Genomic DNA, 14352 nt, shown 5'->3' on the forward strand with positions numbered 1-14352 from the left:
CTAGTCGCAATATCGTTTTCAATATACCGTGTAAATGAGAAATCATTATCGTATTCCAATCTCGCAATAGAACTATCTCTGTAATAGTTCGCTTTCCGAAGATTGAAACGGAGACATCACGATTGAGGTGGGCCAGATAGTATCTAAAACTCGACTGTCACAATACATGCAAGCTGCTTTGGCCGTTATATCTATAGCCGCAAGGGTTAATTTAGCGTGTCTATAACAAATATAAGTAAGGTATTTCGGTGTGTTGTAGAGCAATTTGATAGAAATGAGCGGTAAGGTTGGAGTGGAATCGAAGGTGAAATGCATTAAGTGGAGCCGTCCCTTGTAACACGCAAACGGTCAGTGGTCGGTTATGTATGGGACTTATATGAGATAAATGGGACACATTCCAGCTTTGAAATTCTATACGGTTCAAGTAGCTCTTGCTACGAGTTATTTACTTCGATTACAACACTTTGTTAAACATTATAGAATTTTCCCTCTCTCAAAGGAATTTATGTTTGATTAATATTAATTAAAATAAACGCTAAACTGCCCCCTAAAGTATTTCCAAACCAGTTTAACTTAAGGTCCTTTAAGAAAAAAGCGTTCCAATTCTTAAAAGGCCGGCAACGCACTTGCAAGCCCTCTGGCATTGAGTGGCGGTATCTCTTGACAAGTGAGCCTCCTGCAAGTTTGCCCCCTGTTCTTTATATGAAAAAAGTCTAATCTATGTCACTCAGAAAAAAATGAATTCACTATATTCGAATTTAATCTTTTAATAATATTAGTATTGATTAATATGTACTGTTAATTAGCCTAAGGAAGCTAATACACAGTTCAATTCAAAAAGGTGTAATAACAAATTTGGTATTATTATTAGATAAATAAGAATGAAAACAAATAAATATCGCATTACAGCAAACAAATGCTGTCAGTACTCTGCCACGGGGACCAACCTGCCAAGTTTTTTATTTATCATTTTTTAAGTATTATTATTAATAATACGGGCGTCGGATCGATCGTTGAGTTCAATTGCTCTCTGCTCGGCGCCTGCGATTGATGTGCCTTGACCTTGTTTTTAAAAATTAAATCAAAATGTCGGGCGCTAATAGTTATAACTAATTGGCAAATATTAATCGCTTCGAACCTGCGACATATCTGGATTTCTATTCTTTTGTTTTACTTAGGATATATTATTTTACTTTTAAATACGGTTTCCTTACGATGTTTTTCTTCACCAAATGACGTTCACAGCTGCGATTCGAACGCAGGGCCTCAGTCACGGTCGGCTTAAGTCACTAAGTCAGCATTGTTAGTGGTTCAGTTAACGACTCATTGGTCTAGTGGTTAGTACCCCTGACTGCGAATCCATGGGTCCTGGGTTCGATCCCCGGCTTAGACGAACATCGATGTGATGAGCATTTGGTATTGGTCTTGGGTGTTTAAATATGTATTTATATGTCTATCTATCTATAATATGTATGTATATCCGTTGCCTAGTACCCATAACACAAGCTTCACCAGCTTAGCATGGGTCAATTGGTGTGAATTGTCTTAAAAAAAAAAATTGTATATTGTGTATTGACAAAAATTATTAATAATATTAATTAAAAGCTATAAAATCTTTTCCAATTTAATGCAAAATGTTATGCGGTTAATGGGTAAAATTTGCGATAGATTAAAACAAATATCAATGATTCGTAAAATTATATTTTATAGAGCTTTTGAATAATAACTGATGCTTGAATTAATCACGTATGTTCTCGGAAAAGGTGAATGCTTTTCAAATGAGAGGAATTCTTTAATAAAATTGTTCTGTTTTCACTTTTCTTTGTTTTAGCGATGAACAAGAAAATGCACTTACTTGATTGCGTTCACACGTATTTGTTTCGTTGAAACTTACGATTATTAGAAATGGTGCGCGAATTTATATATTTTTGTTATTATAAATCACTAGCTGCCCTCGAATTTCGTTTCGCCTTATACGATTTTATATACTTAGCCTCCCTTTGTTGTAGCTACATACCAACATATGGAACAATTTGCTATGCTACCCCATAGTGACTACTAGTTTATTCAGACTAAAAAAAATGTCTCATTGCGAGATTTGCGCTTAGAAATATATATTTCGAAACATTTTTTTTATATACATTACCTCGATAAGATGTGGGAAGCCATAAATATAAATATTTTGTTAAACAAAATGATTAAAAAAAGAGTAGACTGCAGGCAGTAAATGTAAATTTTGACACATTTTAATATTTCTTTATTTTTTTTTTAATATTGGATTTTTTTTTTGTTAATGTTTGTATGTTAATAAAGTGTTTATTATTATATCTAAAGTGAGTGCCCACGGGTGGTTCATCAGCCATCATCTAGTCTCCGTTTTCTTCTATTTATTTACACCCAATACAGCGATAGTCTTACAGTGATAATTGGTTAAAAAAAGGGCGATGTCACATCGCGGAAACTTCATTCCAAAACAATTTTCTCGTGTTGGTAGAATTTATTGCAACATTTCCCGGCATGGGCCCATTAAAAATTCCCATCTTGTTTCGTCCCATTCACGATTGGGGGTATAAGAAATTCACCCGTTACGACACGATATTGTATTTATAATTTGTTTCTTAGTTGTTACAGAAGAAGTATATATGTATACAATTGAATCTTCTAAATAAAGGAGAATTTATGTTTATTAGTTTTACATAAAACGAAATTTCTCTAGCGTGTCTCGCTAAACACAATTGATATAAAGGACAAAACATTTCATGTTCATTCGCGTTTATATCTATTTAAGAAGGAGGCGAGTGTGCTTTAAAAAAAGGTGGATAGAAGATATAGAAGCTTTAGCACGAAGCGAATGGAAAAAGAAAGAATGTATAGAGAAATTTTGAAAAGGCTGGAGGAGGCCTTTACCGGTGAAGGGGTTAAGATGGGAAATACATAATAAACCAGCTTTGTTATTATTAATTATATTTATTTAAATATATATTTCTTACTAGTAGTTTCTGATTAGTATATACAACCAAACAAACTTTAGCTTTATTATATTAAGTACCTATAGTAAGTCTGCTGTAGGTAATGTAATCTGTTTAAATATTTGACAGTGTAAAGTAAATTCGTTGAGCGAGGAAAGCACCAGCCAGCTCTGGGGTCACCAGTACTATCTACCAGGTGCCAACATAAATCTTTAATTGGCGCCTGTGCACTTGAATCCTACGGCCCAAGAGTCTCTACTTTAAAAGGAACAAAATTGAAGTTATAAGTATCTATATAATATAAGTATCTATCATCAAGAACCCAATAATCATCTAATGTATCAATATTAATTTAAAAAATGTCGTATACTAAGTCGTACAATGTAAAAATCCATCCAACTACAACAGATACTGTAACGTAACGATCGCAGTCACCTGAGCCTCTTATTTCTACCGGTTGTAAAATCAAAATTGAACAGGGCTGTTTCTATAACGATTTAATAAATTTACATCACAAAAGGTACCTTTTAACCGTAAAAATTAAATGAACAAGAACAAATGAAGAGAAGTATTAGTGGCTTCAGCGTGCGACTTTCATGATGGTCGTAGGTTCGAACCCCTACTGTGCACTTAGGGATAATGTGCGCATTTTAAATATGTAAATTTTTTTGCGCAAGAATTTAAAAATAATTGCACCCTTTGCACTCGAGGCCTTCTTTCCTTGGACGAACCGCCAACACGAGACGATTTTGGCCAAATTAGGTAAACATCTTACAGGTTCTTTATTATATTAGGCGTAATACTTGTGAATGGGTGCTACTTGTGGTGACTGGTCGGACTTGAATTCGTGTATGCAGTGATGTTAGTTATTTCTACTATATATTTGCGTGTTGTTCCCACGAGAATGTAAGTGCGTGCTCCTATTTCACCATGCCTCCTGCTGATAGAGGGAAAATCTTTGTTTTAATTTATTTTATTATGATTAATTAGCTATTGATTACATAAGATGTCATGTGGGACATGGTGTAATGATTGCAGCACCTTACAAACATTGTGTACAACAAAAAACTTGGCGATTAAAAAGAGTGGCGGAGAGTTTATTGCCAGTTCTTCTCTTCGTTCTACGCCCTTGAACTGGCAGTAAATGTAAAATTAGAAGCATTTAATATGTATCTCTTTTTTGACGTTCGTAAGTACATTGATCTATATGAATGAATTATTTTTGACTTTATCTTTAAAAGCAAAGTAAATGGTTACGCCTTCCACAGATTCACCTTCTTCCTTCCTTCTATACGGCTCAAACACTTTTTCGTTATTATACGACAATTGTTTTAAAATACGCTCGACGTGTCACACTAGAAATCCAGTTGGTCGTCGTATCGGAGTCGCTTCAAATATGCCGGCGCGGGCGCCGCTAGTACGGCATGCAAAGGGTTATTGAACAATAAACACTTAAAAATTTGGGCTCCGAGTATTTCATCTAATTACAAAAGCCTAAATCTATTGCATCGCTGTTGTATCTTCTTAATATAATTATTCATTTCGTTCTACTTTTGGGTGGGGTGTTAACACATTCTCACTCGTTAAGCAATAAAGCAACGATTGCTATTTCAAAGATCGTGTGGGCGTTTCATCAGCCTAATTAGTGAGGAGAATCACAACTTGAAATTCCAATCAACGCAATACTCCACGATTCAATTAAGTTAATATCAAATTTCTCGGTTCAAACTCTGTCTTCAGTGCTCTTTACTACATAGTAAGATTTACATCTGTAGTTTTAAAGTGGCCATTAAATCAGTGGCATTTTAATCGATACATTATTGATATGAGTGGTCAGTTCTGTGTCTGACTTAATGAATTTTTGGGTAAGATAAACGAAACTTTTAGTCCAACTTCCGTGCGTCAATAAATGATAAATAAATCAGTGTCTAGTATTGTCTTTGATTTACATAACCTTTACACATTTAAAGAAAAAACTTTTTAACCGGATTGAAGGTTTGTGTTGTCAAACACCTGGGATCCAATAATATCCAAATTAAAATCTCAAGAAAAACAATCCGCGAAAATACAGGACACCGTGAGCCATTTTTGCCAAAACCCTCCATCTTTTAGTCGATACCAACTCCGGGGAAATAAATACAGATAAAGCAACTTTCTCTACAGCTGTGATACTTTTTGACATCCATCATCTTTTGTCTTCAGTCACCGTGACCACGCACGCTGTAAAGCACGCGAAATGTCGGATAAATTTAAAATTATGTTAAATAGTTGTAAATTTATAATAATAGGTACATAACTTCAATCCGGTTAAAAAGTTTTTTCTATAAATCAGTGTCGCTACAACCTCTTTAGGTGTCGGCCTCAGATTCCTGAATCTGTTTCATGATCATTGTTAAATCTAATAGGCAAGTAGGTGATCAGCCTCCAGTGCCTGACATACACCGTCTACTTTTTAGGTCTAAGACAAGTCGGGTCCCTCACGATGTTTTCTTTCACCGTTCGAGTCTTTCACATAGAAATATAGTCCATTGGTGCACAGCCGGGGCTCGAACCTACGACCTCAGGTATGTGAGTCGCACTCTGAAGCCACTAGGCCAACACACTCCGTGCGTCAATAATTTATTGAATTTTGACATGATTAGTCGTCTTTCTCAGGCCGTATATTTCACTGTATGAGGATAGATTAAATGTACACGATATTTACATATTTTTTTAACTCGATAGAGGACAATTAATAGGTGCAAGTCCGGATTCAAACACACGGCTACAGCGTTAATAGCACGCACACTTTGCTAACATTTCACATAATATACGCAGTATAGAAATCACTATGAAAGTACTATTGATACCAATACTTCAGTAATCTAATAATTTTGAATATAGAACATCACAGTCTCCACGCAATCATTCCTCCAGTTCTTAATTTCAGCAGAGTGGCCATTATTAATTAATTTTCGAGGCGCGAAAGCATTGTTCGTTCGCACTGATTGTTTCGAATGAGCTCTTAGATTGAAATGAACCGGGCTTTTTCTATTCAAAACAGACCTTGGGAATGAAATTCTGCGATTGTACGCGAGCGGAACGTATTCGTGTAATTTACGGAATTTCACTTCAAAGCTGCATCGAATAATATGAACTAGTTTTGGTGAAAGTATAGTAGTTGCGCGTATTAGTAGTACATTCAGCTAAAAACATTTTCCTAGGTTATTGCTCAATGTTAAGGATTTATATAATTTATTCACTTTTAAAACAGAAAATTGACTAAATATACTACTTTTGAAAAAAAATTGTATCAAAGATGCCGACCAGCCTTGCGATTCTGTAACTCACTTTTCGAACTCACACAGCGGTTTTCACAGCGGCGGTCGTGCTCAAATCAGTCGTGAAGCAGTCATTTTACGATTTGGCGTTCTGAAGGAGGGAGCTTGTAGTTTATTGTTTATCAGAATGCTATGCTGAATGAGAGTTTAAAAAGTGAGTTACAGAATCGCAAGGCTGTAGTAGTATTCATCTAACTCTTTTTATAATAGCGTAAATAAAATTTAACAGAAAGAGACAAAAAATCACATTCCCTTTACAAAATTTTCACTCAACTTCTTTAAAATAATATATTTAACAGAACATACATTTTACTCTAAAGTGCAGCTCATTGGAGACAGTCTCCCCTTCAGCATTGAGTGCAGAGCAGGCGTATCTTCCACTGCTGTATCTCGTCACCTTCTGCAGCACGAGACTCTGGTTACTATGAAACACGCGTGCGGTTGCATTGTGTGCAAGGGGTCGATCCTGAAAAGAAAAACACTTCTTAATATATTGAATTATTAAATGTGGGATAGAATATATTAGTATCTATTGATTTTATATTCTCTTATGGACATATCACTCCAAACGTCATTATGTATATAATGTAAAGGCAACATTATAAATATTTCAATTAACAAATACATAATGAATGCTTCTAAAATATAATCTCTAACAATAAATTGACCTAAAATAATAGGTATATCGCTACAACAAAATATCATCACGACAATTTGGTAGTGTCTTGCTTTCACAACTTAAATTAACAGTCAATATAATAAAAATCACAATTAATTGTAATAATTGATTGATTAACATCAAGAGTTAAATCAATTGTTTTCAAAACGCATAACATACATTAGTTTCTTATAATACGTGTTCATAAGTAGTTAATCATTTTCAAATTAGTTTGGTCCCTGTGTGCCTTGCTGGCAGCATTTTCTCTTTGTAGTGGTTATTTGTGTTGTAAGAAATATGTATAAGATATAAAAAAGTATATATATATTATATATAGGTAATAATAATTGTGAAGTATTTACAATATTATTAACCTACATAGTACAACAATAATCAAAATATATAATTATTTATAATATTTTCTTTTATTGTGTGCCAAATTTCTTACCCTAACAAAGATAGTAAATCCTTTTTACGAAACAAAATGGCGGCAGTTAAGGGGAATATGATTATGCACACAAAGGATTCTGTTACCTGGGCCTCTACAATGAAATGAAGGGTGCTGGAAACTCCTGATTATTTTTAACAAAAGACTTCTAATTATTAGAAGATAAGAGATGCGATTTGGAGGGGTAGATTTACCCTTTTAGATGTATTGTGTTAATATAGCAACGTAGAAATATGCGTAATTAAATAAATAGTATGTTTCCTATTTTTCCAGTAGTTAAAGGAAGTTTATTTAAGATGTATTCAACTTGTGAATAAATTAATTTAAATATTTTTAATTATTATGTGTGATTTTGTTTCTTATAATACCTAATTAATTAATTCACATATAAAAAGTAACTTGCCCACGGAAGATGATACGGCATTGGACATAATTTAAAAACAACATTCGAATAATAATAGAATTGATGTTACACTTAATGTAAGAGAATAATATTAAATATTTATTTATTTACTTTTTCAAATGTAAACTGAACTTTATTGACTATAGTGACTCCTTTTCCAGTCTTTGATTATTTAATTGTAATTAAATATTTGAAATCAAAAACTTTTTAATAAAGCCAAAGAAGTATAACTTCTTACGCACGTACATAAGTACACCCACCCTTTTTTTTTACTTATCCTACCTTTTAGCAGTCACATACCAGCAAATGGAACATTTTGCTATGCTACTCCATAGAGACCTTAATGCAAATCATAAAAACCTTCATGCTAAATGAATTAAATTTTTATTTTTTTAAATATTATATTTACAATTATATTGAATAAATAATAAAAATACTCGAATTGGGCCCACAGTGTTCGAGTTATGCGCTTAGCAAAATATTTTGCTATTCATTTGGTTATATAGAAAATTAACTAAATAACCGAACATCTGTCAATGTCAACCTGTCAACAATGTTATAAGGACGATTCAATAATAAACACGTAAAATCCCTAAATACTGATGTAACAAAGTTAAAAACACCTTTTAGCAATTGGTCAAAAGCACAAAGAGCTTTTATAAAACATTGTAACTGAAAAAGACATTTACGACTTGAAAGTAGCTGTGTGAATTGAAAATAGAAATTTCACCGTAACAATTGTCAGGGAATCGCTTTGTCAGTTTTTAAAAACAGTTACATTATGCCCCGTTTATTGAATCGTTCGGTAAAGTTTCAGACATTTTACAAGGCTGCCATCATATAACTTGCGAATGTTTGGTTTTGAACATGTAAAGTTCAAGCGAGTTTCGGAAACATTGTGAATACTTAACATTTTTTTTACGTATTTAACATTTTTTTTTAGATTATGGAACATAAGATACAGGTATCACTTATTCCACGTCATTAAATTATCATGCCCGGCCCAATTGTCAACCTCACCTGCACGCGCGACACTACGGCGATACCTTGTATCGTGGTGCTCCCTATAACCTATATACGTATACCTGATCCGACAACGGATTAGTAGAGGCTACAGCGATTGGGAGGAAAAAATCCCTTAAAAGTCTGAGGCAGAGGCAACGAGAAACCACTGCTCAATATTTTTCCCTAGTAGTTAGTAATCATAAAAATGACACGCTTCAAGATACTGATGGCCAACCTCCAGTAATGGAGAGGCACTAAAAGAAGAAGAAGGCATCCCTACTCATCGACAAAGAAGACAGAGGGTGTAGGCCGAGAGAAATAGCCGGCGTAAAAAACTCTCGGTACTCTTTTAAAATAGCAAATATACTATTATTCAATTCCTTGGTTTTTTGAGAACGGGCAGTGAATTGATCTGCTCCTAACATTATCGAGAAAAGGCTTGCGTATTCAAATCTAAACCTTATTATAAGCTTTCGGCAAAAGAGGTTGAGTCATTGACGTGAAGCACTGAGTTTTTTTTAAATTTAGTAACTGAAAATTTTACTATACTTAAAACATAATGGGTGATAATAAGATGGTAAATTTGCGTTTAAGATTATTATACCAATTTATGTATATTCTACGAGCTTAGATGGCATGTAATTTGGCGCACAGTAGCAGACGACCTTGATAAGTTTCCAGACAGAAAACTTTTAGGCACCTGGTTTAATTTACTCAATGTCAATAGGTGTTATGTGTATACAATTGTATACACATAACAATATTTAATTTAATTTGATATAAATTTTATAATATCTACGGTAAAAAGTAAAATTCTTATCAAATTATTATAATTAATAACAAAAAACTTATTCAGGAATATAAGGGTACGGGTAAGGGTAGATTAATAATAATATTTACAGAATTATGAATGTTTTTTAATAGTATAATATTGAACTAGGATCGTATCGCCAAAAACCTAGAAGGTTAATCACGTGGCACGCTCTATAATTTACTGTCTATGGTTCTATTTATTTCAATCCTTATCTAACGTACGTTGATAAATAATATCCCAAGAAAAGATACATTTAAATAACACCTCTTTGACGCATATGATTTTGAATGAAGTAATATATATAGGTAGCATTAACACTTGCATCCTTCCTTGCATAACATACGGAAGCGAAACATGGTATCTAACAGATAACCACTGACTAAAACTAGCAAATTGCCAAAAGGGCATGGAAAGAAGCATGACGGGATTCAGGTTAAGTGATAAAATCAGAAGTACGAAGATAAGACAGAAAACCAAAGTCAAGGATATACTAACGCATATAGATCACTTAAAATGGAGCTGGACAGGACATATGCTAAGATGCAAAGCAAACAAGTGACTCTATGGTACCCAAGCGACGGGACTAGACGTCAGGGTCGCCCGAAAACACGCTGGAAAGACGACATCAGCCTGACATTGGACCATACTGGACCAAAGTCGCAGAGGATAGAACACAATGGAGAGAGCTGTAGGAGGCCTATGCCAAAAGGCACGCCGAATTGCGAGACATAATATAAAATGACACTACATACTCGTACCTAATTGTTTATCTTAATCAAGTATATTATGTATCACTTTTCTGGAAATAAAAGGCTTTATTATCTATATATAAAAATGAAACCCGTTTTCCGTTGTCACGACATAACATGAAAACGGCTTGACCGATTTGTCTGATTTTTTTTATACAATATTCCTTGAAGTACGAGGATGGTTCTTACGGAGAGAAAAATTTAAAAAAAAAAAGTGAAAAAGTCTAAAAACAAATTTCCAATTTTCCCATACAAAATATTCGTAATAATACTAAAAAGTCAATTTAAACTTTAATACCATATCATAGAGTTCAAGTGTTAGTGGAGTGGTTCCGGGAAGGTAAATTTTTATTTTTGACATAATGTATTTGTTGTCTTATCAATCCGAATAGCAGAATAAGTATTTAAAAAAAAAGGATAGACTGTTAGGCGGTACGATGTTCGCCAGGCAAGCTAGTTATAATATATATATATGAAGGGGTCAGGGGAAAAACAACTTATGTCCCATTTTTTATTTTTTCAACTGACAATGCAGTCTGAATGGTAATGTGTCGCTAAGTTCTGTCAAAAACAACAGGGCAATAACATCTATAGTCTCTGCGCTTTCAAACTTTTAAAATATCGTTACAGGGAAAAAACACCCAATGTCAGAACCGTGCAGGAAAAAAACAACCGATATCCATAAGACTTTTAGGCAAAACAGTTTTTTTCAAACCTTAAGTACAATAATTAGATTTGATTAGTCCCTATACCTACCCCTACCCCTAACCTGCCCTCCCCCTTATACCATTATAACTATTGCAGTTGAAGTGCCTTGGTGACATCAATCGTTTTTCCCCTGATGTTGGTGGACATAGGATGATTTTAACGAGAATATTTTGACTCAGTCACAATTTATTATTATAACTCTTAGCTGATGTAAAGTCAAAATGAAAAAAAATATAATTATGTTAACAATAAACATCCTTTCAATAAAAAAAGCTATTCTTATTTGTTTAGGTATAAATGACACTATTTTACTTAGGTCTTGTCTTTTAATTAGTAATATCTCAGTTTGCTTCTTCTTCTTCTTAAAGTGCCTCTCCACTACTGGAGGTTGGCGGTCAGCTCGTCAAACTCCTTCTTATTTTTCGCCAAGCGCATCAGCTGTTCTACGCTGGCCACTCCCGTCCATTCTCTAATATTGCGGAGCCACGACTTCCTCCTTCTGCCAGCGCGTCTTTTCCCCTCGACCTTGCCCATCATGATTACTTGAAGAAGTCGGTACCTTTCGTGTCGAAACACATGTCCCAAGTAACTTATCTTCTTCTTTTTAATGTTCAACGTGAGTTCTCGGGATCGTTTGACGCGCCGTAGAACTTTTTCGTTCGTGACTCTATGGACCCAGCTTATCCTCAGCATTCTTCGGTAACACCACATTTCAAAGGCGTCAAGTTTCTTAATGGTTGCCTCCTTCAAGGTCCAAGCCTCGCAACCATACATTACAACTGGCAGTTTGCTTATTATGTGACAAAAGGTATTTTTCCCCTGACCCCTTCATATATATATACGTTTCGATTGCTTTTGAGCAATAGTCAATAAACCAAAGATAATACTTAAATCAATATAATAAAATTACTTAGCAATCAATTCCTTAAAGGTTTTACTTGAAGCGTCGTCGTTTAATTTCAAAAGAGCATTACTTCATCAAGCGACCTCTATCGGTGAATCAATTCACCGTGAAAGGAGTGTAAATTGGATCGTGAGTGTCCATTATGACGTACCGGAGATCATTGAAACCACGGGGTTTCCGGTGCAAAAGCGTTCAGGAATTACCTGCTGGGATTTTGTTATTAATCGGAGCACGGATTTAAAATTATATACAATTTGAAGATGTGAAATTGTTTCTACGTAGGAATTGTTACATTTGATTGCTTGGATTGCAATTCTATTCGAATAAAATAGTTTCCTTTGCTTGTCTTAGTGGTTCATGGATGCGTATAGTTTCAGGTAGATGCAAACATTGAGATATTATCGTTTATATAAATGTGTCTACCAATGGGTTACATTTATTACAGAAAGCCCATAACTGGTGCAAGAATAATGAACGATAATAGCCTAATTTTTAATTGGAACATTGCAAAAAAGTCAAAGTCAAATTTATTTCAATTAGACCACCTAAAATGACACTTTTGAACGTCATATAAAATATAAAGAAGATTATAGTTGCCCAATGCCCCTTCCAAAAGGTAATTTAGGTTTCGTGTGGAGAAGAATGGGCAAGAAACTCCACACTTACTCTTTTAAAATAGTGTCTAAATTAATTATTTGTTTAAGTAATAGATGGCGTTAGGCGTGTGTTAAAACGCGATGGCGTAACAACGTCTTGGTATTATATAGGATTTAAGGTTTATTTATTATAATGAAGTTTTTGAAGTTTCTTTATAGTATAAATTAAGTGTCCCTCTCTTTAAGTAATAAATAATTAGTGAAATTGTGTTGTGTGTGTCATTCCGTGATAGGTTTTTGTTCATGGTGCCGAAACCAGGGATGGACTTTGGACTCGTGAGTTAATGCAAAAGACTTAGAATATTTATTCATTAGTGACAACTGGACTTGTAAAATTTTATAGTAATTAGTATGGACTTAGAATAATTTCAACAAATCTTGAACTAATTTAAAAAAAAAGTGTTGTAAATTAAAATAATTAAAACATTAGTGATTTGAAATAATAGACTTTACGTAATTTTAAATTGAAATAATGGCTTTTAACATAATAAAAAATCAAGAGGATTTACATTCAAGGCTACAAAAGGCGCATTCAAATTATAAGAAAAGTCCAAGAGTGAGAATAACAAAAGCATATGTCCAAACACGTATAAATACTTTAGATGAGTTGCTGAAGGAATTTATGGATAATCATAAGCATTTAATACAAATAGTTGTTCCAGAACAAATAAAGTCGTTTCCGTATTTTGAAGAAGACATTTGTGATTCGTTCCAAGAAATATATACTGAATATATGACAGATTTAAAAGAAAAGTTAGAACAGTTTGAGAGTTCAACATGTAGGGCAAATCAAGCAAAGGCTCATTCTGTAGATGTTATAAAATTACCACGGATACAACTACCCTCATTTTCTGGAAAATATAGTGACTGGCAGACATTTTATGATTTGTTCTGTTCTGTTATTCATAATAATGAAATGTTATCGCCTGCGCAGAAATTGCATTATTTAAAAAGTAGTATAGTAGGAGAACCCTTAAACTTAATAGGAAATTATTCGACTACAGATCTCAACTATGAAGAAGCGTGGAATCAATTAGTAAAAAGATATAACAACAAAAGATATAATAGTAATGCAATTCTTAAGACTTTATTTTCACAGAAATCAATTAGTGAATCATCATCAGCAATTAAACAATTATTAGATACAACAACTTCTTGTTTAAAGGCGTTGGATAATATGGGCATATCTACGGCTTCTTGGGATTCTATTGTAATTTATTTGACAGTCTCGAAAATAGACTTAGAAACACATAAACAGTGGGAAAATCACATAAATAATTTGTCAGATGATTTGCCAACATGGTCGCAATTTGTTGAGTTTCTTGAGGGAAGATTTAGGAGTCTAGAGATGGTTGAGACTTTAAAACAATTACCTAAACCTAGTTTTCAAGTGAAAAAACATGTTCCTAAAACGTTTCACGCGGCAGTTCAAGAGAATAATAAAAAAACGGAATTTAGATGTCCTTTATGCGGAGAAAATCATTATATTAATTTATGTAAGCAATTTAGACTTCATACTGTTCAACAAAGAAGAGATTTTGCTCTGTCGAAAGGACTTTGTTACAATTGCTTACAAACGACTCACGTAGTAAATAAATGTCGACAATCGACATGTTGTAAGAAATGTGGCAGAAGACATAATACTTTGCTGCATATTGAGAGGGAAGGAAGTGACACACACATTAATAATGTATTGGAGGAAGTTCAAAACGGAGAAG

At 33.8% G+C, this 14352-nt stretch overlaps 1 protein-coding gene across 1 annotated transcript in view; it reads right to left on the minus strand.

The window, feature by feature from the left end:
• The window catches only part of LOC125055860 (nephrin), a 434287-nt gene that overhangs the window by 81763 nt on the left and 338172 nt on the right, over nt 1–14352 (minus strand). The window contains exon 10 of the mRNA XM_047658511.1: nt 6596–6755. Within this exon, the coding sequence (XP_047514467.1) occupies nt 6596–6755 (160 nt within the window). The remainder of the gene's footprint in view (nt 1–6595; nt 6756–14352) is intronic.

The sequence above is a fragment of the Pieris napi genome, chromosome 14 (genome assembly GCF_905475465.1).
Source record: "Pieris napi chromosome 14, ilPieNapi1.2, whole genome shotgun sequence".
Taxonomy (NCBI): domain Eukaryota; kingdom Metazoa; phylum Arthropoda; class Insecta; order Lepidoptera; family Pieridae; genus Pieris; species Pieris napi.